A 25,934-nucleotide genomic window follows, 5' to 3' on the forward strand; every position below is an offset into this window, starting at 1 on the left:
TCTATCCCAGAATTCGTAGGGCGCGCGTGAGCTGAGTTGTGCATCATGGCTGACCCCCGAGAAAAAGCTTTACAGGACTACAGGAAAAAGTTGCTGGAGCATAAGGAGATTGACGGGAGGCTCAAAGAGCGTATGTTTTCCGATCGCTTGGTTTCAAAAGCTTTCTAAAACCTGGCTGATCAATCATAACTAATAGATGCTGACTGTTATTTACGTAAATCGCTGTCAAGACCAAGTCGCTTTGTCATTCAGCCGGTGTCTATGAAGTCTGCCTAGTCTTGTGTTTTTTATTGTCGCTCGTTTGCATGTCGAATCCTCCTAGTGGAAAATTGAGTCAGAATAAAAAAATAAGACGCAGTGTAACACCTGTAGTAGTGTGTAAGGCTAACACGTTTAGCACTGTAACTGCTTGAACAGTAGGCCGAGCCGTTTAATTTGGACCCGAGCAAGATGCAACTTTAAACAGTCTTCTTACTGGTCACCCAGAATGAAAAAAAAATGTACCAAAAGTGAAATACATCTAATACGTTTAGCAAAATTTCGACCAGACTGTATTATTCCTTGTATTTTATTGTCGTTCTTATATTCATTTTTGCTCGAAAACACCGAGATATCAAAAAACGACGACTTTCATAATGTAACGTTACCAGGTTATTGTATTTACTTTGAACTTGGGCTCAGGCATCCCCATAATGCGCAGTGGTTGTTCTGACAGGACATTTAAATCTCAGTCAACAACTTGTGGAGTGCAGGATGCTGCCATGCAGGTTGTCTTTTCATACTTGATTTTAAAGGATCTAATGTAATGGTGTTCTCAAAATTTGCTTACTTTTTCGTGAGTAATATAACATTTATAAAATATTTGTATGGTGTAGTATACTAGTATAGTCAAGTGGGCTTTATTTTCATACCGTCAACACACATACAATGTTACTTTATACAGTGGTGGGAAATTGAGTTTCCCATCATAAAGACAAAGAACAATCATTGACGATAGAAGATGTACAATAGACAAGGAATGCAGAACAGCTGAGTAATTGGATAAGAGCCTGTGATAACGGGACAGACACAGGGACAGTAGGGTAATATTGTGTTCAGAAGCATGACTGCCAATGAGAAGAAGCTGTTGTTAGACTGTCAGTGTTTGTCCACAGGCTGTGATGTGATTCCATCTGCAATATGATATAATCAGTATAGTACTAAACTGTATTATTAATAAAATGATGGGTATTGTACACAACAAAGAAAATGTCACTTAAATATGTTTGTAAAAATGCACAATTTCACACACATTTAATAATTATTTAATATCATTAAGTTATTTTTTTTAATAATATTTCTAAATTAATCAATGTTTAGATTTAGTCAATAATATACTCATTCTTCTCTAGTCTATATATTAAATGTCCACAAGACCAGGTGATGGTTTGTATTTAATAACTCAGTTTGGAATTTCATTATGGAGAAAATAAATCGATGATATTTTTAAATTGAACATTAAAGAGCTTGCTATTCATTTTCCAAATAGACCCATTAGTGTGCAATTTTTGTATCTTAATTTGTTTCTTTTAGTGAGAGAACAGTTGAAAGAGCTTACAAAACAGTATGAAAAATCAGAAAATGACCTGAAAGCTTTACAGAGTGTTGGGCAGGTAAGAGAAACCCAAAGAACTAATATATTAAGTTAAAAAAAAAAAAAAGCTTGTTTTTAAGAGAAAAAAAAACAAGTGGTGTGGTTTTGTACTACAAGGTTTCGGTTCACTCTGTGTGTTGCTGAACATGTTGCATCCCCTCCAGAGATCCTGTTACAGTAAAATTTCAACTTCATCATGTACCTGAGATGGTGCTAGAAAGGTGCTTTATAAAATTAGCAAGAGTGTTTATGTATATTTGTCTTGTTTTAAATGAAGGATGTGTTGTTTTGTTTTGTATTTTCTTTTATATTGGAAAAACATTCAATTATTTATTACCAGAATAAAAATCAGTTGCAATCTCTACTTAAGCTTTTGTTCACTACATTACAATTTTGAATTGCAGTAACCAATGTGCATTGAAAGTATTTTGAGATATTCCCTACACACATTTACAGTATATGCAGCCAGCAAGTTCATTCTGTTAATCCTGCTCATTTAATTTGCATTTCTGCATCATCCCAAAGACATTGCGGTATTGCGTCATTAGCATCTGATAAAGGAGTATCGATATGCGCATGAGTATACAGTGCAGCTGAGTGGTGTTATGATTTGATTCCCGCTTTGAAACCATTGTGACTATGCCATATGGTGCAGTTGTGGTAGTATTGTCATGTCATGTGTAAGCAGTACAGTAAAAAGTTTTACTTCCATCAAATCCTGATAAAGATTTAAGCAACCTGCAATATGCCATCATAAAGAATAAACAAGTTCAGTGCAATTACTTCTATATTATATAATATTTATAACTTTATATGGTATGCTATGGATCTTGTTTGAATTTTCAATAAATGAAACTGCTTAAACCCATTTTAGACAAGAAAAGCAAAGTTAATTCAGAACATAATATAAAGGACTTATGTGGTCTTTTAGAATTTTGGAATTTACCAAAACAGGTTTGTGTACTTTTAACAAACAGCTTTTTACATATGGTATTTTACAGTAAATGTAGTTTTTATTTCATACAAAAGTGTTTGTCTAACTCAATTTTTAAAAAATCAAAGCTTTAAATGAATTTTTATACAATCATTTGCAGAACACAACTTTGTGACATACAGCATTTGAAAAAATTAATTTTATCCTCTCCCTTCAGTTTGTTTAGGAAAAACATGTTTTTGTAACGTTTCTTCATGTGTTAAGGTTTTTTTCTTTTTTTTTCTCAGATTGTTGGAGAGGTTTTGAAGCAACTGACAGAGGAAAAGTGTAAGAACATATTTCAGATTTGTTTTTCTTGGATTACTGTGATATATTGCACAATAAGTTTACTTTGTTGTTATTGGACAAATAATTCCCTTTTTTGACAATTGATTTTTTTCACTTTCCTTTTTTCTCTAGTTATTGTTAAAGCAACAAATGGTCCTCGTTATGTTGTTGGCTGTCGTCGACAGGTAAACTGGTTTATGTATTAACATTGTCTGCATTTTGCACATGTGGGTCTGAATGTTGTTTCCATCTATCTAAACAATTTAGAGATTTTCTATGAGTTGATTATAGAATAGATGTCACTTTATAGCTTTTATCAGAGCTGTTTTGTGTAATCCAAGTAGAAATAAACATTTTAAGAAAACAACGTACCAATTAGAAGGGTTGTTATGGAAGGTGGACTGAACATTTTTTTTATTGGGTGATATAGTGACTTTTGCTTCCTTAGAGCTACACGGCAGTGGCTTCCAAATCTGACCCTTCTGTGTGGATCAGCAACATTTTTCTTCATTGCTTCTGTTTAAATGTTGATTGCTATTGTTGTGTTTTCATTTTACAGCTTGACAAGTCAAAGCTGAAACCTGGCACCAGAGTGGCCCTGGATATGACAACTTTGACAATAATGAGGTACATTTGCTATTTAACATTCTTAATGTTTTTGTGTATGAAAGATCTGTTTCTCCTCTTTACAGTAACTATGAAATTTGTACACTGTATCATATATGCAGCTGAAAGTTGTTTATAATTCAAAACATGTCTGTAGTAATAAGTATTAATGCGTTTTTTAAATTTTCTGTGGATTAAGTTTCTTTGACAAGTAAATTTTCATTTAAAACTAACTTCACCAAGTGATTATTCTTGTATGCATCTGCCTAGCTTATCAATGTTGTATTCATCTGATGTTAATGCTGAAAGTGTTGTTCTCTGTTGCTGCCTTTGCTTTTCTTTAATGAGCTGGGTTTTACATGATTTTAGGAATATATAATATAACTCAGTGGGCTCAAGTAAAATCTAGTATCATTGACAAAGCTATTCAAAATGCCAATTACTATTAAAAAAATGAGTAAAATAAAAGCCAGTAGATTTCTGATTTTTTTGGTCATAGAGTGTAGCTCTTTATGTGCACTTTATATAATGCATCTTTTTTGTTCATTATCTTTAAACTTAATGATTGTGAAATAGGATCTACAAGTAAGTCCACTAAATAGATAGTGCATCCTTTATTTGTCCCCAAGGAGAACATTTTACAGAAGCTTCCAATAAAGTGATGGGGGGAAAACAGACATATCCAGTATTTACATTTCCAGCATCATGCAATAAATAAAACCTTGAAAAATGAGCTTTTCTCTACCAATTCTGTGTTATTTTCTACATTGAACATATACACATGTATTAATGAACATTTACAATGTGCCTTTTAGTTTAAGTTAAGTAAGAAAAGATTTGTGTACTATACATAACTATTTCATTATTTTCTTTCTTTTAGGTATTTGCCTAGAGAAGTAGATCCACTAGTCTACAATATGTCTCATGAAGACCCTGGCAGTGTTTCATACTCTGAGATTGGAGGATTGTCAGAGCAAATTAGAGAACTGAGAGAGGTGCAGCATTACTTGCAAAACAATAACCTATTAACATGGAACATTAGATGCATGTGACTTTTGATTTATTGACAATTGAGTAAAAAAAACTATCTTTCTAATCTTAGATACAAAAATATTAAAATGTTTTAAGGTTAATCTTTTTTGTAATAGAGTATATAGTAAATGTAAAAGTAAAGCTTATATCGCTCTTCTCCTGGTACTCTATTGTACATAAATTGTCTCTTGGCAAGTACCTTTACGTTGTTGGACATTCTTTGCCCATTATTTTTGTTTATTTAGTAAATAGTTATTTTCAATTTTATTTTACAGTAGACATACTTTATAAATAAACCCAATACACATGCAACTTGATTTGTCTTAATATATATATATATATATATATATATATATATATATACACACATTTTATTGTTGGTGTTTTCTTATGAAAGTACTAGAAAAACAAATAACTTTAATTGGATGATAAAAAAAGAAAGTAATTTAACACTGATATCTGACAGAGGTGAATCAACAAAACTAAATAAAAAAAAAATAATAATCTGAATAACTATTCTTCATTGCAGGTTATTGAGCTTCCTCTAACAAACCCAGAGCTTTTCCAACGTGTAGGAATAATTCCTCCAAAAGGATGTTTGCTCTATGGTCCTCCAGGTAATGTGTGTGTACATTTACTTTATGTATTTCTTTGCAGTATAGAGCAGGAACAGAGTTGAAAAAGGTTGAGGACTATTTTGATTTGCAGCAGATTTTTTCTGGTGTGTTAGTGATTAGATATATAAAACTAGTAGTGCTGGGCGGTATACCGGTTCGTACCGAAAACCGTTTTTTATTTTTGTTATGATATGGATTTTTCTTATACCGCAACACCAGTTTAAATTGCCTAAACAACGTTCGGAACGTGGCGCAGCAGGAACCTGTTTAAGGGGGACCTTTTTTAATGCTACACCACTAAACACACACCACATACAATGGAGTATATATGTTAGTAGAGGTATTGCACGGTGAAAATGGACACAGAACATTCCGAAACTGAAGCTGTAGCAGACGATAAAGTTCAACATGATGACACAAGAACTTTTGCTGGAAAAAGGAGTCATGTGTGTTGTCTGGAGATACTTTGGATTTAAAAGGCCAGATGTGGACCATTATGTTCAAATGTGTGAATACTGTTTCTATACTACTGGATAATACTGCAAGCCAAGTTGTATTTTTTTCAATACTGTGTAATGTACCTGGGTACTGTGTACTAGTGTGACGACATGTTCACTTTAATCTCGACGTTTATGACGAGAATAAAGTCGACATTTCTACTTTATTCTCGCCGTTTGTTGAGATTAAAGTGGACATGTTGACTTTATTCTCGTAATTTGTTATTAAAGTAGAACATCGTAAACTAAACTTCATCTTAAAATGAATATTTAATTTACTAGATTTTCTCAAACTCCATCATAAATTATGTAGCACATTAACTGCTTTGTGTTGTGTTCCCGGAGCCATGTTAATCGCTACGTGCTTCTTAAACTGACTTCCTCTTGCACTAAGAGGAGGCGCAGAAAGCACACAGAATACATTAATTTCATGATATTCCTGCTCCCTGAGCATTTAGAATGCTAAGATAAATACTTGATATAATTTTCATGATGAAATGCATTAAAGCATGTATTTATCATGTGGGGGCACGGTGGCATGGATGGGGTCCCATGTGTTCCCTGCTTTGAATTTGCATGCTTTTCTGGTGGGTTTACTCGGTGTGCTTCAGTTTCCTTTCAAAGTCATGTAGGATGGCGGGTTTTGTTATGCTATATTAACCCTGCTAGTGTAAGTATTGCTCGTATTCACCCTGCGATGTGCTGGCGCCACATTCAGGATTTCCTCCTGCCTTGCACACAGTGCTTGCTGGTGTGGGCGCAACCCTGAATGGACGGCATAATTAAACATGTATAATGGAAGATTGTTTTTTTAAAGTTCTGAACACTCTGTGGTCTAAGTTTATAACTAGTTTTAATTTTACAAGGACGTTTATTGTGTGGCGATTGGTTATGTGGAGAAATATGTGGAATATTTAAGTTAAACCTGTGTGATACCCATTCATACATCCAGTTTTTTGGAACCTCATCACATCTGCCATATAGTTCTCTACACTGAACATAACACCTGCGAGGGAGCAGCACTACCGCCACACTACTGTGCATGTTTAATACATGCTTTAATGCATTTCATCATGAAAATGATATCAAGCATATATCTTAGCATTCTAAATTTTCAGAGACCCGGAATATCATGAAGTGAATGGATTCTGTGCAATGATCGCTGTCGGCGCCTCCTCTTAGTGCGGAGGAAGTCAGTTTAAGAAGCGTAGTGATTTATGACATTCTGCTTTTGCTCATAAAATAAACTATGAGAATAAAGTGGAAATGTTGAGAATAAAGTCAACATGTCGACTTTGTTTTCGACGTATAGTTTGTTTTTTTCTTCCGTGTCCGTATTTTTTTTCTTCACCATTTCCCTAATACGATTCCGTAGGGCTATACCACAGATAGCATTATAAATGAAAGTTGCAGTTTTATTATTTATGTATATAGCTTAGCTTGAAGCAAGGTCCATATTAATGCAATTTGCCTAAATGATGGTTCAGTTGGTAAAGATGTCATCGCCAAGTTGCACTTGTTTTATTTTATTTTTTTATTTGGTGAATACTGTGTAATGCACCTGGGCTTGAAGTCTTGAAGTAATAGTATTATTACTGGAAGTTGTACTATTATTTATTTTATTGTTATTATTTATTAGTTTAAATATTATGCAGTTTAATGATGGTAAAGTTGTTTAAAAAGTCACTTTAACGTGTCAGTGGACAGAGATTAACATTAACAGAATGTGTAGTTGGTTTACAAAAAATATTTACTATTCATTCTTTTTCTAAGACATGGTCTGTGCAATACAACTTTTGACAAGCACCTCTGGATATTTTACTAAGTCTAAATGCCTCTTTGGATGGTTTAAAATATGTTGTCAAAATTATAGTTTAAGTTGTTTGCAAAATGTGTTTAATAAAAAGGTTCAATAGTTTGACTGCATCTGTCATGCAATGTGATTCCTTCTCTTCATTAGTGCGACCCCCTTGAAAACTATCACTTTATGTGGCCATGCAAACCTGTATTAATACTTGTGTGCACATTAAAATGTTTTTTTTTTTGTACAATGTACAATTCGCATGACAGTGGAATAGGTTATTCTTAGCTAGTCTACTGCAGTAATTGCTGTGGAAAATGTGGTTAACATCCACTCATGCATGGGAAAAAAATACCGTTGAATACCGTGAAACCGGTGTAATTTAGGAAAATACTGTGATATAGAATTTTGGTCATATCGCCCAGCTCTAAAAACTAGCATCTCAGAAATATATTAGTGTGGGTAAAGTCTGTTAAGACAGTGGTGAATAACCCAGTTTGTGGAGAATGAGGACAGTTAGTTTTAATTCCAAACTAAACATTTACTGAAAGGCTAAGGCTTAGTTTGAACTGCATCTCATTTTCCTCTTTCTGCTATTTATATTCAGAATTAATTTATAGTGTCCTTGTTTCTGTAATTTTTAGAAAATGTTTGTACAACTTTGGCATCCAGAATTGTGGCACATCATAATGTTACTTTTGCATAATACGAAGTATGTTTTTGTCTGATATTTGCAAATTGACTGTTTTTATGACTATTCTGGGAATGTCTGGATATTTTCCCAGGCAGATATGGAGGAAGTTGCTAGGGACAGGAGGGTTGGTTCTGCCTAGCTCCATGTGTTCCTATTGTAACCCTCAACATTTAAACCAGAGTGGAGAAGTTCATGATGGTTACCAGAAACTGGAAAAAAGTTAATTTAAAAATCTGTTGCAGTTCCAAATGTTACATTTAAAAATAATTAAAGTTTACTGAATAAAACGAGTCCTCAAATAACCTGTTAATGTTTTACAGTAGGTAAGGCTTCAGTTATAATAATGGAGAAATACTTCTTGAAAACATAGCAGTTCAGATGCTTCCTTGTTTGCAAATTTAGAAATATTGACAATGACAAAAGTAATCAAAGACAACGCACAAATCTTTTTCACAGTCACTAATGTGATTCCTATTGAAGGTAGTATTGCATTTTACTATTACAGTGGAACCTTGGTACACGTACAAATTGGTTTACGACCAAAAAGTTTGCCAAACTTTTGCCTCGGTTCACGTCCACACACTCGGTATACGAACAAGCAAGTATCCCTTTTGGTTTGAACATGTTCAGTCTCTCCCTGTGCATTTCCTTTGCAGCAAGCGAGCAAGAGAGAGAGAGAGAGTGCGACACACACACACACACGAGACAGAGGCACACACACACACAGGCACTCCAGGCTCAGAAAGAGACACACGAAAGAGAGAGGGAGGGCTAGATGCATAAGGTAGAAAAGGTTTGTTTTTGTTTTCAGTCCTGTTTACGGCGATTGGTTCATAGCGTGCATTGTGGCAATGTTACATTTCTTGGTGGTTTATTAAATTACGGATTTTTCAAATGTTAATTTTTTTCCCTGTGCTTAAAACTCATTAAAAAAAAAAAGTGTTTTTAGCGAGCGGTTCCTAGCACTATAGCACAAACTATTGTAGTGTTAGTTTTCTCAGGTGAGGTTTTCTGTGTTATTCAAGTTTACTATTACGCTGTGTATTCTATGGTATAATTAACTATATTTGTGCTTAAAAACTAAAAAAATATATATTTACATATAGTTCGTACGGTCTGGAATGGATTAATTGTATTTACATACAATCCTATGATGGAAATTGCTTCAGTTCATGACCAGAGTTTTGGAACGAATTATGGTCGTGAACCGAGGTTCCACTGTACTTTGCCACATTTGCCTTAGACTCTTGAAGTGGTATCTTTCTAAAATATAATTTTGTCAATTTGGGAGTGTTTCCAGGTTTAGCTTGTTTATGGAAAAATATTAGAGCTATTTTATTTGCATTTCCTTCAGTGTGTCTAAACTGAAGTGATACAACTGTAATGGCTGAACTGTACTAAAACAGCAGTAAAATAGTGTGAATCTGGTTAATGTAAAGTTAAAGAAAAAAATAGAGGATATATGTTTTGTTAGGTTCAGAGTTCTGTTAATAGTTAGCTGAATTTAAGATGCAGATAATTCAATATACTGAATGCAATTATTATTACTTTTTTTTGTTTTAAGGTACGGGGAAAACACTGCTAGCCAGAGCTGTGGCTAGTCAATTAGACTGCAATTTCTTAAAGGTAAAAGTACTATTTTAGTTCTTAAACAAACCAATTTACTGCTTCTAGCAATTCTTGAAAACATTTTCAAAATAAAATTTATAAATTGTGTTTACAGTTGAACTGTAGTTGGAAGATTTATGTAAAGATCTATTCTTATTTTCACTCATGTTGTGAAATATGCACGTTTCCTTCTAAAAACATGATATAATAAGGTTCATTCTCACCATCTTTTTTAGGGTGTGTGTGCATGCGTGATGTGTTGCTAGAATTACCCATAACATCTTATTTTAAAATCTGTTATGGAATATTTTACATGTAAAGATAATTTTTACAGGTTTTTGCATATGTGATTTCTACAAATAGGTTGTGTCCAGTTCCATTGTTGATAAATACATTGGAGAAAGTGCACGACTGATCAGAGAAATGTTTAACTACGCAAGAGATCACCAGCCATGTATTATTTTTATGGATGAAATTGATGCAATTGGTAAGAAAGTTTAACATTAATATAATACATAGTATTGATAATGTTTTATTATAAAATTGTAGCTTGACTTTAACTATTTAAAATTTATTTCATTCTGTCATTATGTGTATTAGGACTTGCATTAACCATGTTCAGAATAAGAAACTGGATATGAATAAGTGCAATATCACCATGACACATATTGTGAATTTGTTTTTTATGTGTTAGCTTTGATTCTCCACTGTACTGGAATAGGGATGCTTCGGTTGGGTTTTTGAATACTAGAATTCCTGAAGCTTGTGAAAATATTCGTAATGCCAGTCCACCTTAATTTTACTTGCACCTCCTCATCACTGCGTTAAGTGTGCACCAATATTGTCTTTGTTTTGAAAATGTGTCAATTGGTTGCAGGCAGTTAGCCTGCTATCCCATCCCTCACTGAGGCAGCTGAAGTCGGACACAAAATACACACAGCTAAAGTCTGTTTATCTGGGAGTGAGATGTCTGGAATTGAATAGGAAAATAATATATTGTTATAATGCTGCTAGATAAAGGAGCATATTTGAAGAACAGACACATACAGGTTGCCCTAAACTTGATGTAGAATTTACTATAGTTTTAGTCTTTAGATTTCAAACAGTGAGAATAGAGTACATTCCACAAAGTGATTCCATGGTGTAACTGTGTTGAAGCAAAATGTCCCGTTGGTACAATTGATGTACAGAGTGTATGCTGTTTTAACAGTAACTGTTATTCATAGACTTAAGATATTTGCTGCAACATATGAAGCAATGCAAAACCTATCTAATGTACACTTATCTTAAACACATTTAGAACCACAACAGAGTGCCTGTTAAGAATACATAATGTAAGTCAATAATTAGTTGAAAAGAAAGAATAGTCCTGAAAAGGAAGTTTTTTATTTTCTGAAAAAATTAATATCTAACACGATGGTGTTTCAGATTCAGAGCAGAGGCAAAATGCAGACACTGAACAGAACTTATCTCGCCATTATGTCTACATATAATTGCTTGTTAGTTATGCTTGATATTTTTAAACCTTACATTGTACTGAAATCATTAGCAATATGCAATTTTACCTATATTGTTCAGCACCAGTTATATATAATAACAATATATAAAATAATAAAAATTTTTAAACTGCTTACCCTGTTTTTATTCTGTTATAATAATTTACTTGTCTTCATATCTTCATGTGTTTTAATTTGACACCCTTTTATGAAGGATACTGTTGTATCATGTCTAATAAATTTGATAGTTTCTTTTCTTTACCTATAATTCTGTCTGCTCTAATAATTCAATTCATCATAGGTGGTCGGCGCTTTTCTGAAGGTACTTCAGCTGACAGAGAGATACAGCGGACTCTGATGGAGGTAGGTTATTTACTATTCTGTCTCTTTCCCTCCTTTGCCACCAAAGTTATATTATGGTTGTGGAAAAAGACTCTTTGTGCATACTTCCCATGTATGGCATTATTCTCAATTTAATATATATTTTTTTCTTTTCTCATAAATAACTGTTCAGTTGCTGAACCAGATGGATGGTTTTGATACCCTTCACAGAGTGAAAATGATCATGGCAACTAATCGGCCTGATACTTTGGATCCTGCACTTTTACGTCCAGGCCGACTTGACCGCAAGATTCGTAAGGATTAAATTTTAAAAATATTAAAGAAAGTTTTAGCTATTTGTATGTAAAAAATGTTTTGAAAACCTTTGGAAATAGGTATCAATATAATATACTAAAGGTCATTTTAATTATATCTCCTACACCCCCAACCCGAAATACATAAGTGTTCAACAGTGAGAGGATATGTTCAAATAATGCTGTATAAATCAGGTAGGCATGAACATAATATTTACAAATTCATGTTCAAGAACAGAAAAAGTACAGGAATGTGTAAGAGAGTGTAATTGGGGTCAGACATTTGAATCAATGAAGTAACATTTAAGTTTGGATTATGATTTCCTGCCATCATAACAATTGCAACAGTTTAAGTGTCTTGGTTTTCACAGCAGAGATTTGATGAAGTGTCTCATGACATGAATGACTAAAACAGATTTTAAAGGACCTCAGATGAAACATAATTGAAGCTGTTAAAGCTGAAAATGGTCACAGAAGGCTTTCTAAAGACCCAAGCCATCCACAAACTTGTTCTAGCTTTGAAACATAGTGAAGGAGGGCCTCATGCTTTTGAGGCTGCTTTGCTTTCCCAGGCACCCAAATGGCTTGTCATATTGGGAAATTTAGCATTATATTAGAACATCTACCAGAAGCACAAAAAAGCATAGCATGTGTGGTATGCCAATGTCCCTAAACACTGGAGGTAAATCAAAGAGAGTGACTTAAATTGATAAAATGTTTTTGTTTGTGTGACATTACTACACTACACTATTTCATTATCTTCCATTTTGTTATTTGTTGATGTATTACAGCATAATACGCCTATACAAAAAATTACAACACTATTAAATAACCTTAACCACCCAAGATTCATTGTTGAGCATCTAAGGTACCTCTTCCAAACAGCTTAAGAGTTTTTGGTTATTTTTTTTAGTGTACAACAAGTACCACAAACTCTTCTAATCTGTATCTTGAATGTTGTAAACTGAAAAGCTATAGTCGTGGTAGTTGTCCAGGTAAAACTGCCATTTGCTAAGAAAAAACAGCCACAATATCAATACTCTTAAAGGAATACTCCTCCCAAAATGCTGGGGGTTTTTTTATATGCTATTTGTAGTGATGGAGAAGAAAAAAATTTTAGTCCCATGTTTTCATGAAAAACATACATAGAAGGCATATATTCTTAAATCTAAACCATTGTTGTTTGAGAGTAATGAATTTGATAAAAAAATTAATTATTTTATTGGTATTATTCAAAGAAAACAACATTCCACACAATCATATCAGATTTAACAAACCATAATTTAACCTCCGCTGAAGAGAAAGTGAGGAGAGCCAACAACAACAAATTTATAAAGGAAAAAAATAATAATAAAATGGAGAAGAATGACCTTCTCCCAAATTTAAATGCGTATACTAAGTTTTAATTAAACAGATCTTGTCATATTTAAATAAATAAATAAATAATCCTTGAAGTGAGAATTAAATTTTTTTCCAATTTCAAATAGTTTAGAACATCAGTTACCCATGTATTTGTTAAGTTTTTTCTTTCACCTTTGACCCTACAGCCCCGCTATAAACTACAAGAACACACAAGGTGTGTTTAAAATAAAAAAGACACAATTTCAAGTGGCAAATAGTTATATACTGTGATTGTGAAGAAAAAAATACCAGCTTGAAAAATACAAAGTTATCATTTAATTTTCTTGTAAGGAATTTTAATGTGTTTGTTGCTTGGCTTGTAGTGTTTATTGCTTGGCTTGTATATTTTTCTGTTTTCTCTATTGAAAACAAATTATATGATATAATGCACATTTTTTGTAATACCTGACAAATTTTAAAAATATATATACAGTGGTGTGAAAAACTATTTGCCCCCTTCCTGATTTCTTATTCTTTTGCATGTTTGTCACACAAAATGTTTCTGATCATCAAACACATTTAACCATTAGTCAAATATAACACAAGTAAACACAAAATGCAGTTTTTAAATGATGGTTTTTATTATTTAGAGAGAAAAAAAATCCAAACCTACATGGCCCTGTGTGAAAAAGTAATTGCCCCCTTGTTAAAAAATAACCTAACTGTGGTGTATCACACCTGAGTTCAATTTCCGTAGCCACCCCCAGGCCTGATTACTGCCACACCTGTTTCAATCAAGAAATCACTTAAATAGGAGCTGCCTGAAACAGAGAAGTAGACAAGAAGCACCTCAAAAGCTAGACATTATGCTAAGATCCAAAGAAATTCAGGAACAAATGAGAACAGAAGTAATTGAAATCTATCAGTCTGGTAAAGGTTATAAAGCCATTTCTAAAGCTTTGGGACTCCAGCGAACCACAGTGAGAGCCATTATCCACAAATGGCAAAAACATGGAACAGTGGTGAACCTTCCCAGGAGTGGCGGCCAACCAAAATTACCCCAAGAGCGCAGAGGCGACTCATCCGAGAGGTCACAAAGACCCCAGGACAACGTCTAAAGAACTGCAGGCCTCACTTGCCTCAATTAAGGTCAGTGTTCACGACTCCACCATAAGAAAGAGACTGGGCAAAACGGCCTGCATGGCAGATTTCCAAGACGCAAACCACTGTTAAGCAAAAAGAACATTAGGGCTCGTCTCAATTTTGCTAAGAAACATCTCAATGATTGCCAAGACTTTTGGGAAAATACCTTGTGAACTGATGAGACAAAAGTTGAACTTTTTGGAAGGCAAATGTCCGTTACATCTGGCGTAAAAGGAACACAGCATTTCAGAAAAAGAACATCATACCAACAGTAAAATATGGTGGTGGTAGTGTGATGGTCTGGGGTTGTTTTGCTGCTTCAGGACCTGGAAGGCTTGCTGTGATAGATGGAACCATGAATTCTACTGTCTACCAAAAAAATCCTGAAGGAGAATGTCCGGCCATCTGTTCGTCAACTCAAGCTGAAGCGATCTTGGGTGCTGCAACAGGACAATGACCCAAAACACACCAGCAAATCCACCTCTGAATGGCTGAAGAAAAACAAAATGAAGACTTTGGAGTGGCCTAGTCAAAGTCCTGACCTGAATCCAATTGAGATGCTATGGCATGACCTTTAAAAGGCGGTTCATGCTAGAAAACCCTCAAATAAAGCTGAATTACAACAATTCTGCAAAGATGAGTGGGCCAAAATTCCTCCAGAGCGCTGTAAAAGACTCATTGCAAGTTATCGCAAACGCTTGATTGCAGTTATTGCTGCTAAGGGTGGCCCAACCAGTTATTAGGTTCAGGGGGCAATTACTCTTTCACACAGGGCCATGTAGGTTTGGATTTTTTTTTCTCCCTAAATAATAAAAACCATCATTTAAAAACTGCATTTTGTGTTTACTTGTGTTATATTTGACAAATGGTTAAATTTGTTTGATGATCAGAAACATTTTGTGTGACAAACATGCAAAAGAATAAGAAATCAGGAAGGGGGCAAATAGTTTTTCACACCACTGTATATATATTTGTTTGTTATTTTGTATTGGTATTAGGCCAGACTGTATGAGTACCTTTATACTGGTGTCAAGGAAAGTCAGGCAGGTTAACCATTACAGCAGGGGTGCCTAATACGTCGATCACAATCGACCAGTAGGTCGGAAAGGTAGTGCAAATAGATCGTGTTGCATTAAAAAAAATTTTTTAGATCTTAGTCTATCATATATTCTTCCTATGGCATTTGCCACTTGATTGACATACAGGGCGGCCAGTCTGAGATCTGCTTTCTTCTAACACAGGGGACATACCGCACGCACGGGCTACTGCAAAACTCTGGCTATCTAAGTGATCTAGTTAGCCTTCCAATGTATATCGACTAAAGAAGGGATCTGAAGAAAAAAATTGGTGGGGGGACTGGACATGTGGAATTGGAAGATGATTTTTTTTTCTCACAATGTCACAATCGAAGTGCGTTTGTCTGATCTGTCAATCTATCATTGCTATTCCAAAGAAGGAAAATGTGGAGAGGCACTTTCAAACTGTTCATAAAAACTATGAAACTGACTTCCTTGTGATCTGAGAATGAAAAAGATGAGGGAACTAAAATCACAGTTAATCGGACAGCTGTCATTTTTGACTCGGCTGAATTGAAAAGCAAAGGCAAACACCGAAGCATCGTTCCGGGTGAGTCACTCGATCATTAAGCATAAGAAGTCCTTCCAAGATGGAGAGATGATAAAAGAAGCCTTCATTGAGGCAGATGGCTAGGGGGAAATTGCTGCTGAGATTTCAAGACCCCTAGCCGGAGATAAAGGTGTTTCTCCTTGTCATTAAACATGCAGAATACAAGCAACTTAATGATGATCAATGGCTTCTAGACTTGGCGTTTTTTTTCCGATCTCACCAACATGTTGAATGAGCTTAATTTACAGCTGCAAGGAAAAGACAAAACCATGGACAATATGATTAGCTCAGTTAATGATTTCAAATGAAAAATGCAACATCTGTCCTCAAAGCTGCAGCGCCATTATTTGGGGAACATCCAAAACCTTGCGTCAGAGCTGGAGACGCAATGGAAGGCGTGTGCACAACTTGACAGCATATGCTCCACAGAGCATATTGAAAATTGTCTGTCAGACTTTGACAGACGGTTTCAAGACCTTGCTTTACTTGTGCCAATCACTACATTTATGTGCTATTCATTTAGGGAAGATGTTGAGGGTGATTTACTAGCATCAAAAATTGCAACACTGTTTCACCTAAAACTCCTCTACAGTGGAGGAAGAGATTTTGACACTACAGAATAACATTCAGCTGAAGTCTGGGGCTCATGGACAGTTTTGGAACTTACTCACAGAGGAAAAGTACCCAAACATGAAGAAATGTGTTACCCCCTTCACTGCATTATTCGGCTCTACTTATTTATTCGAGTTAGCCTTTTCTCACATTAAGATTATTACGTCCAAATACCGTAGTGACCATAAATGTATTGAATTGTTATTGTGCCATAAGGGTTATTCAGTTATGCAATGTACGGCAACATTTATTTTATATATAAAGTATACTCAGTGTGTATGTATGTGTGTGTGTGTGTATATATATATATATATATATATATATATATATATATATATATATATATATATATACATATACATACACACACACACACAGTCATATGAAAAAGTTTGGGAACCCTTCTTTGGATATTTGTTTATCATTGGCTGAGCTTTCAAAGTAGTAAGTTCCTTTTAATATATGGCATGCCTTATGGAAACAGTAGTATTTCAGCAGTTGCATCAAGTTTATTGGATTAACAGAAAATATGCAATATGCATCATAACAAAATTAGACAGGTGCGTAAATTTGGGCACACCAACAGAGATGTTACATCCAGCCTCTAGATGCCTCCTATAGCCTTTGAATATCTGGATTCTGGATGGAGGTATTATTGACCATTCTTCTATACAAAATCTCCAGGTCAGTTAAATTTGATGGCTGCCGAGCATGGAAAGATTGCTTCAAATCATTCCCGTTGATTTTCGATGATATTCAAGTCAGGGGACTGTGATGGCCGTTCCAGAACATTGTACTTCTCCCTCTGCATGAATGCCTTTGTAAATTTCGATCTGTGTTTTGGGTCATTGTCTTGTTGGAATATCCAACCCCTGCGTAACTTCAAGTTTGTGACTGATGCTTGAACATTATCCTGAAGAATTTGTTGATACTGTATTGAATTCATCTGACCCTCGACTTCAACAAGGGCCCCAGTCCCTGAACTAGCCACACAGCCCCATAGCATGATGGAACTTCCACCAATTTTGACAGTAGGTAGCGGGTGTTCTTCTTCCGCCATGCAAAGCGCTTTTTGTTATGACCAAATAAGGCAAGTTTTGTCTCATCAATCCAAAGCACTTTGTTCCAAAATGAATCTGGCTTGTCTACATGAGCATTTGCATACAACAAGTGACTCTGTTTGTTACGTGAGTGCAGAAAGGACTTCTTTCTCATCATCCTACCATACAAATGTTCTTTGGGTAAATTGCGCTGAATTGTAGAACGATGTACAGATACACTATCTGCAGCAAGATGTTCTTGCAGGCCTTTGGAGGTGATCGGTGATCTGTGGGTTGTCTGTAACCATTCTCACAATCCTGCACATATGCCACTCCTGTATTTTTCTTGGCCTGCCGGACCTGCGTTTAACAGCAACTGTGCCTGTAGCCTTCCATTTCCTGATTACATTCCTTACAGTTGAAACTGACAGTTTAACCTCTGAGATAGCTTTTTGTAGCCCTCCCCTAAACCATGATAGTGAAAAATCTTTGCTTTCAGATCTTTTGAGAGTTGCTTTGAGGATCCCATGCTGTCACTCTTCAGAGGAGAGTCAAAGGGAAGCACAACTTGCAACTGACCACCTTAAATACCTTTTCTTGTGATTGGACACTCCTGTCTATGTGGTTCAAGGCTTATTAACGAGCTAATCCAACCAATTTGGTGTTGCAAGTAATCAGTATTGAGCAGTTACATGAATTAATATCAGCAAAATTACAAGGGGACCCACATTTTTGCACAGCCAGTTTTTCACATTTAATTTAATTTCATACAACTAAATACTGCTTCACTAAAAAACTTAACTTTTTTGTTTAAAGTAGAGTAAATTATTATCCAGGCTGAGAGAGGTTCCCAAACTTTTTCATATGACTGTATATAATTTTTAATGTAGGTAGATCATTTTGACCTGATCATTTTAAAAGTAGCTCGCAAGCTGAAAAAGTGTGGGCACCCCTGCATTACAGTAATATTTTACGTGTGTAAGATGTTGATTTTTTAAAATTCTTCAGAATTTTTCGTTCCTTTTTTATTGGCTTCTATTTGACTTGGTAAAATCTTGGAAAGTTGTCATAGAGATGACAAGACAGATATGCACATTACTGCTACAGACTTATTTTAAATAAGGTATATTAGCAGATTAATATTAGTATCATACAAACTATCCTTAACTTCATATAATATGTTTTTTAATACTTTTTCTTAACTGTCTTATTCAGCAATGTGATCTTAAACTTTGACATTAATTTTGCATTGTTTATTACCTGTTTCACTTTCAGTATTGGACTCATGTATGAATGTATTAGGTGCTTTAAATATTTACAAATCTGAAGAAAAGCTACAGTAATAGTGAAAAATTATTCAGTTTTACATTGGGGTGTTTTGCCAAATGAGTAACATGTTAGGTAACTTTTACTGTCCTTATAGACATTGAACTACCCAATGAACAAGCCCGTCTTGATATCTTGAAAATTCATTCCGGACCTATCACAAAGCACGGAGAAATAGGTGAGTGGTTTGGGTAATGTCATACCTATGGGGGCTAATTTAACTTTTGCTGTGTAATGAGTTACAAATCAGCCATTAGTATGTGATTGTAAACAAATTCAGAGTACAACCTGATTGGTATGTACATAAAATTAAAAAAATAGCTCCAACTTAATTTGTTAGTTCTCCCTGTTTTCTCTTTCTTGTAATATTTTTTAGTCTTTCCCTCTTGGTCTTTTATAAATGTGGGACACTGTGAGTCTTAACATATTTCTGTTCATGGAGTAATTCATTGTACTCAATCACTATCATAGTGCAACGGTAAATAATCAGTAGTCTATAACCTAAGAACTCCACCATGTATTTATTGTTACATGCTTCAGCAGGGCTAGATTAATCACATATTGTGTATCATTTCAGCAACCTTGTCATAATTTATATATATATATATATATATATAATCTATTATAAAAAAAAAAAATCCTGGAGAAGAAACACTAGGGATATAAGACATGATCTTCACGTTAAGATCACGGAAGACACTTAAAAGACCCGTGAGACGAAATGACGTAGAATATGAGATTCTTGCAAGACACGCCCCTTTTTACAATCAATATCAAATAAGACCACGGGCAGCAAAATACTCAGTCGTGTAAACTAAGGCTTTGTGCACACACAGATCCAGGGTCTCGGTACATATAAAGCGTATAAGGACAATACGTTATGAATGAAACGTCGATGACTAAGCAAAGAAGAAAGCAGCACGGAGAAAAGAGACTCAAAAGCGTTGGAGAGAAAAAAGAGAAAAAAACAACAAGAATAATCTAGGTGCAAATTCAGAAACTAAGGAAAGTAAAGCATGTCCAATCGGGCTCAGAATTAAAAGATACGTTGACGCTATACACATGCAGAGCAGGTTAGAGATTATGAAAGCAGTGGGATTCAAAAGGCTCAAAAAAAAAAAGGCGCAATACACAGTTGGAGAATGTTAAAGATATGAAGGTAGGAAAATTAGAAGGTATTAAAAAAAAAAAGAAAGTAAAGATCGCAGTAGCGCAAACAAACGGAAATTATTACTCGAAAAAGGGAAAATAATCACCACGGACAAGGTGTCATTGGGGGAAAAAAAAGCAGGACAAAGCGAGGTCAGAAATAAAAGACAGAGTAGAAAACAAAGTAAAACGTCATAAAGAGGTTAAACAAGGGGGCCAAACATATGCAGAGTAGGTTAGAGATAATCCATCCATTTTCTAACCCGCTGAATCCGAACACAGGGTCACGGGGGGTCTGCTGGAGCCAATCCCAGCCAACACAGGGCACAAGGCAGGAACCAATCCTGGGCAGGGTGTCAATCCACCACAGGACACACACAAACACATCCACACATTTAGAATCACCAATCCACCTAACCTGCATGTCTTTGGACTGTGGGAGGAAACCAGAGCGCCTGGAGGAAACCCACGCAGACACGGGGAGAACATGCAAACTCCACGCAGGGAGGACCAGGTTAGAGGTAATGAAAACTGGAATTCAAAAGACTCAAAAAATAAATGTAGGCGCGAAACACATGCAAAGCAAGATACAGAATATGTAGGCAGAAAAAAATGACAGTGTCAAAAAAAAAAAAAAAAGTAAACATCACATTTATTACTCGGAGAAATAACGAAAAGGCAAATAGAGATCAAATATATGGAAACAGGTGATATGTCAGAAGTATGTAAATATTGTAAGGCTTTGAAGTTTAAGTCAGTCAGAGAATTTCAAAAATGTGGTTTACCTCACATGTATTTATTGGTTAATTTACAAAAAAGAAATTATTAACTGCTGATGATGTAGATCACTTTGTGCTGAAATTCCAAACAGAGAAACCTATCCTGAATTATGGTACAAAGTCCTTAAACACATGTCTCACTGACCTCATTTAAATGATTCAGAATATTGGGAATCGAAAGATTCCAAATATTGTTTTTACAGAAGTTCTGAAATAAAAGTTAAACTAATGAAATAGCAACAATTCAAAGAAAAAAAAATCTTAAAAGTGTGTATCCGGAAAACCAAACACGGGGGGTTGGCAAGCAAAGCAATATATGGCATTCGTAGTCTGAATCACAATCTGATTGTATGGGTGGTTACCTATCAGGTGGTTACCGAGGGTGCAGTGAGTGTATACACCTGATGAGCTCAGAATTAGGGCGAAACGCATGTCGTGTACTCTTTGCATTATTTGACAGTAAAACTATTCAACCATATATACATACATATATACATTGTTTGCAGGTGCAAGCTAGAGTCTCTTCACATGTGAGGTATAAGTTCATCCTTAAAAAGATACATGCCCTGAATTAATGCATGGCTGAGTAGGAGATTGCTGCAGCACAGAGCATCTCACATTCAAAATAAAAAGGTTACTCATACTGGACAAAAAAAATCTGTTTTGTTGGATAAAATATATGACTAGATAGATAGTATTTTGCTTAAAAACCCCTATTGTCATCTAACAGAGTTGGAAATAAGGCTCAAATTATAATGAAAAGATGAAAAATCTTGCATTTTGCTTAGGCTTATCCGGAGAATCACAAAGCCAAGTCTAGAGATATGAATATTCAGGCCTTGTCAACATGGACGTTCAAATTCTGGTTAAATGAATGCATGCTAAGTGACCTAGGCGTTTTAAGTTGTGTTTTGTTGTGGCGCTTAATTGACTTCAATATGAGTATTTTTATGCTGTGGGGTTCAATGTTCATCCTTCATTAGATTCAGAAAATATTGATCATTTGGCTTTATTAGATCTAAACATTGATCTCCTTGTGTTAAAAATCTTCCTGATACAGTGACGTAGGCAGAGAAAACATTTCCGCTGCTACTGGGTTGACTGTCTGACTGCACAGCATGTGTGTAATCTATAAAGAAGTGCAAAAAAAAAAAAAAGCTGGTACAACACCATATTACACACCGGTCAACCAATATGCGAGTCAGTGTTAGCACTGAACAGCATCTACTTGTCAACTTGAAGTAAGCAAATATCCAAACAGTACCTGCATATGCACTCATCCACTGGCATTAATAATCCATAGTAACTAAAGTTATGTCATTAGCACAAACCTACATACTGTTTTGAATTCTCCATTATTATGATTATTACTTTGATGATAATGTGTTTGTACACATATATATATACACACGTAATATACATATTACACACACATCTAATTATGCAATTTTCATTACGCTATAATTAAGTTCATTACATAGAGAATTCACAAAAAATTCTTTTTGTTGCCGATAGATGACAGCATGATAGATTTACGTTTATTACAAGATATTTCAAACAATTCTTTTGTCTTGTATTGTTTTCCTGCATTGCATTAAAAATTGCATAATTAGATTTGATCCACCCTGTGTGTGTGTGTACATACAGTGGGTACAGGAAGTATTCAGACCCCCTTCAATTTTTCACTCTTTGTTATATTGCAGCCATTTGCTAAAATCATTTAAATTAATTTTTTTCCTCATTAAATGCACAAACAGCACCCCATATTGACAGACAAACAAAAGAATTTTTGAAATTGTTGCAGATTTATTAAAAAAGAAAAACTGAAATATCACATCATGGTCCTAAGTATTTAGACCTTTTGCTGTGACACTCATATTTAACTCAGGTGCTTTCCATTTCTTCTGATCATTCTTGAGATCACCTTCATTTGAGTCCAACTGTGTTTGATTATACTGATTGGACTTGATTAGGAAAGCCACATACCTGTCTATATAAGACCTTACAGCTCACAATGCATGTCAGAGCAAATGAGAATCATGAGGTCAAAGGAACTGCCTGAAGAGCTCAGAGACAGAATTGTGGCAAGGCACAGATCTGGCCAAGGTTACAAAAAAATGTCTGCTGCACTTAAGGTTCCCAAGAGTACAGTGGCCTCCATAATCCTTAAATGGAAGATATTTGGGACGACCAGAACCCTTCCTAGAGCTGGCCGTCCAGCCAAGCTGAGCTACTGGGGGAGAAGAGCCTTGGTGAGAGAGGTAAAGAAGAACCCAAAGATCACTTTGGCTGAGCTCCAGAGATGCAGTCAGGAGATGGGAGAAAGTTGTAGAAAGTCAACCATCACTGCAGCCCTCCACCAGTCAGGGCTTTATGGTAGAGTGGCCTGTCGGAAGCCTCTCCTCAGTGCAAGACACCTGAAGGACTCTGAGATGGTGAGAAATAAGATTCTCTGGTCTGATGAGACCAAGATAGAACTTTTTGGCCTTAATTCTAAGCGGTATGTGTGGAGACAACCAGGCACTGCTCATCACTTGTCCAATACAGTCCCCACAGTGAAGCATGGCGGTGGCAGCATCATGCTGTGGAGGTGTTTTTCAGCTGCAGGGACAGGACGACTGGTTGCAATCGAGGGAAAGATGAATGCGGCCAAGTACAGGGATATCCTGGACAAAACCTTCTCCAGAGTGCTAAGGACCTCAGACTGGGCTGAAGGTTTACCTTCCAACAAGACAATGACCCTAAGCACACAGCTAAAATAACGAAGGAGTGGCTTCACAACAACTCTGTGACTGTTCTTGAATGGCCCAGCCAGAGCCCTGACTTAAACCCAATTGAGCATCTCTGGAGAGACCTAAAAATGGCTGTCCACCAACGTTTACCATCCAACCTGACAGAACTGGAGAGGATCTGCAAGGAGGAATGGCAGAGGATCCCCAAATCCAGGTGTGAAAAACTTGTTGCATCTTTCCCAAGAAGACTCATGGCTGTATTAGCTCAAAAGGGTGCTTCTACTAAATACTGAGCAAAGGGTCTGAATACTTAGGACCATGTGATATTTCAGTTTTTCTTTTTTAATAAATCTGCAACAATTTCAAAAATTATTTTTTTGTCTGTTAATATGGGGTGGTGTGTGTACATTAATGAGGGAAAAAATTAATTTAAATGATTTTAGCAAATGGCTGCAATATAACAGAGTGAAAAATTGAAGGGGTCTGAATACTTTCCGTACCCACTGTATGTATGTATGTATGTATGTATGTATGTATGTATGTATGTATGTGTGTGTATATATATATATATATATATATATATATATATATATATATATATATATATATATATATATATATATATATATATATATATATATATGAAGGACATGTAAACACAATACAGACGTTTTCTTTGGCAGAAATTGATGTCAAGAAAATGCCGCATGCAACTTTTTTTGATGCCATCCAAACGCTCATCCTAACACTACAAATGACAGGAAAAACCATCAGTTCAGACGTCCATGTGGATAGGGTCTCAAACTACTACACGACTATACTCAGTATTAAAATGTTAATATGATTGCCATAGTGTGATCTATTTATTTAAACTATTTTTCAAGTATTTTCATTTTGATTAGTGTAAGGTTAACTATTGCAATAATCTAGTCTTGCTTTTTATTTCCACCAGTATACTATGCTTGCATAGTAACAACAGTAAATTAATCCAAGCAAGTACCTACAGTACTAACAATTTAGTCTCATCCTTCACTCTTCCCAGTGACCCTGCAGTTATTTGTACAGCAGAAAAGTGAAATGCACCCTGCTATGTAAATCACTTGAACCTAAAACATTCTACAGGAACAAGCAATAGACAAGGTTCCTATTAATTTGAATTGTCAGACTTTGTGATGTGGTCTCTTCCCAGATTACGAGGCCATTGTGAAACTATCTGATGGGTTTAATGGTGCTGACCTAAGAAATGTATGCACAGAAGCAGGTATGTATTCAAGTTACCGCTATATAGAAGGGGCAGGGAGAATGTATACAGTATGACTAATGCAGATACTATGTCAGCTAAGTAAAGGGAATTCTCAATGCTGTGCATTTCCAAGGCCAAAAACATTTTAGATAATCTTTTGTGGCACATTGTATGACAGTATTTAAATATGTTGAAGTAAAATTAAATACCAAATCTTAAACCATAACAAAAATCTTGCTGGGCATATAAAAATGAGTTTTGCATTATGGGGAAGATGGCAACAGAAATGGAATAAAAATTTTGATATAATTGGTAATTACGTCAGCTTTAATAATAGTAATGTTTTAATGTTTTCAATTGCTGTTTTAACAGTAGCAACAGTTTAGTTACATATTTCAAGTTTTGTGAAGATATTGACAAATTTAAACACTGTTGAATATATATTTTTAGGCATGTTTGCAATCCGTGCAGACCATGAGTATGTGACACAGGAAGACTTCATGAAAGCTGTTCGCAAGGTGGCAGACTCTAAAAAGCTAGAGTCTAAACTAGACTACAAACCTGTATAACACCTGTCATTCCACTGTGATATCGGGGCATGCTGTACCACTTTGATTAAAAAAAAAAAAAGTAAAGTTTGCTTCACACCTTTATAAATGTAATCATTTACATTATAGCAAACTACTTGCCTTGGTACAAAAAGATAATATTCAGAAATGTTTTGTAGTATAATGATGCACATTTTTGGTTTTGGCTCTTGGCAGTAAAAGCCATAAATGTCTTGAAATGTTTTCACTGTAGCATGTATTTTCATTCTTTGTTTCTATCAGTCTTGTTATCAAGTGTCCTCAGGAAAGACTTTGATAATATAGTTTTACAGCGATTCTTTGGGTTTGCCCGCATCCAAAGACTCAAATAAAAATGTTCAAAGGAAATGTTTATGTGCAAGTCATTTATATGTTTAGGGGTTTGGTGCATAATTATTTTTATTGGTAAAAACTGTCAAAACAATTTTTAACTAAAACTATTTTAACAATCTTTAATAAATGTTGCTGATTTTTCA

At 35.2% G+C, this 25,934-nt stretch overlaps 1 protein-coding gene across 1 annotated transcript; it reads left to right on the forward strand.

Annotated features, from left to right (window-relative positions):
• On the forward strand, nucleotides 1–25,934 carry psmc6 (proteasome 26S subunit, ATPase 6). Its single transcript, XM_039741517.1, has 14 exons — nucleotides 1–130; nucleotides 1,573–1,652; nucleotides 2,855–2,894; nucleotides 3,027–3,079; nucleotides 3,454–3,521; nucleotides 4,381–4,495; nucleotides 5,062–5,149; nucleotides 9,706–9,767; nucleotides 10,113–10,236; nucleotides 11,547–11,608; nucleotides 11,760–11,880; nucleotides 19,066–19,146; nucleotides 24,818–24,889; nucleotides 25,322–25,934. The coding sequence occupies exons 1-14, from the start codon at nucleotides 46–48 to the stop codon at nucleotides 25,438–25,440; spliced, it is 1,170 nt and encodes a 389-aa protein (XP_039597451.1). The 5' UTR covers nucleotides 1–45; the 3' UTR covers nucleotides 25,441–25,934.

Source organism: Polypterus senegalus, chromosome 18, assembly GCF_016835505.1.
Source record: "Polypterus senegalus isolate Bchr_013 chromosome 18, ASM1683550v1, whole genome shotgun sequence".
Taxonomy (NCBI): domain Eukaryota; kingdom Metazoa; phylum Chordata; class Cladistia; order Polypteriformes; family Polypteridae; genus Polypterus; species Polypterus senegalus.

Bases quoted from the DNA above. Each gene is read 5' to 3' on its own strand.
- psmc6 (XM_039741517.1), top strand. From the start codon at position 46: ATGGCTGACCCCCGAGAAAAAGCTTTACAGGACTACAGGAAAAAGTTG. The intron at 131-1,572 runs GTATGTTTTCCG...TGTTTCTTTTAG, and splicing joins TGACGGGAGGCTCAAAGAGC to TGAGAGAACAGTTGAAAGAG. The intron at 3,522-4,380 runs GTACATTTGCTA...TCTTTCTTTTAG, and splicing joins ACAACTTTGACAATAATGAG to GTATTTGCCTAGAGAAGTAG.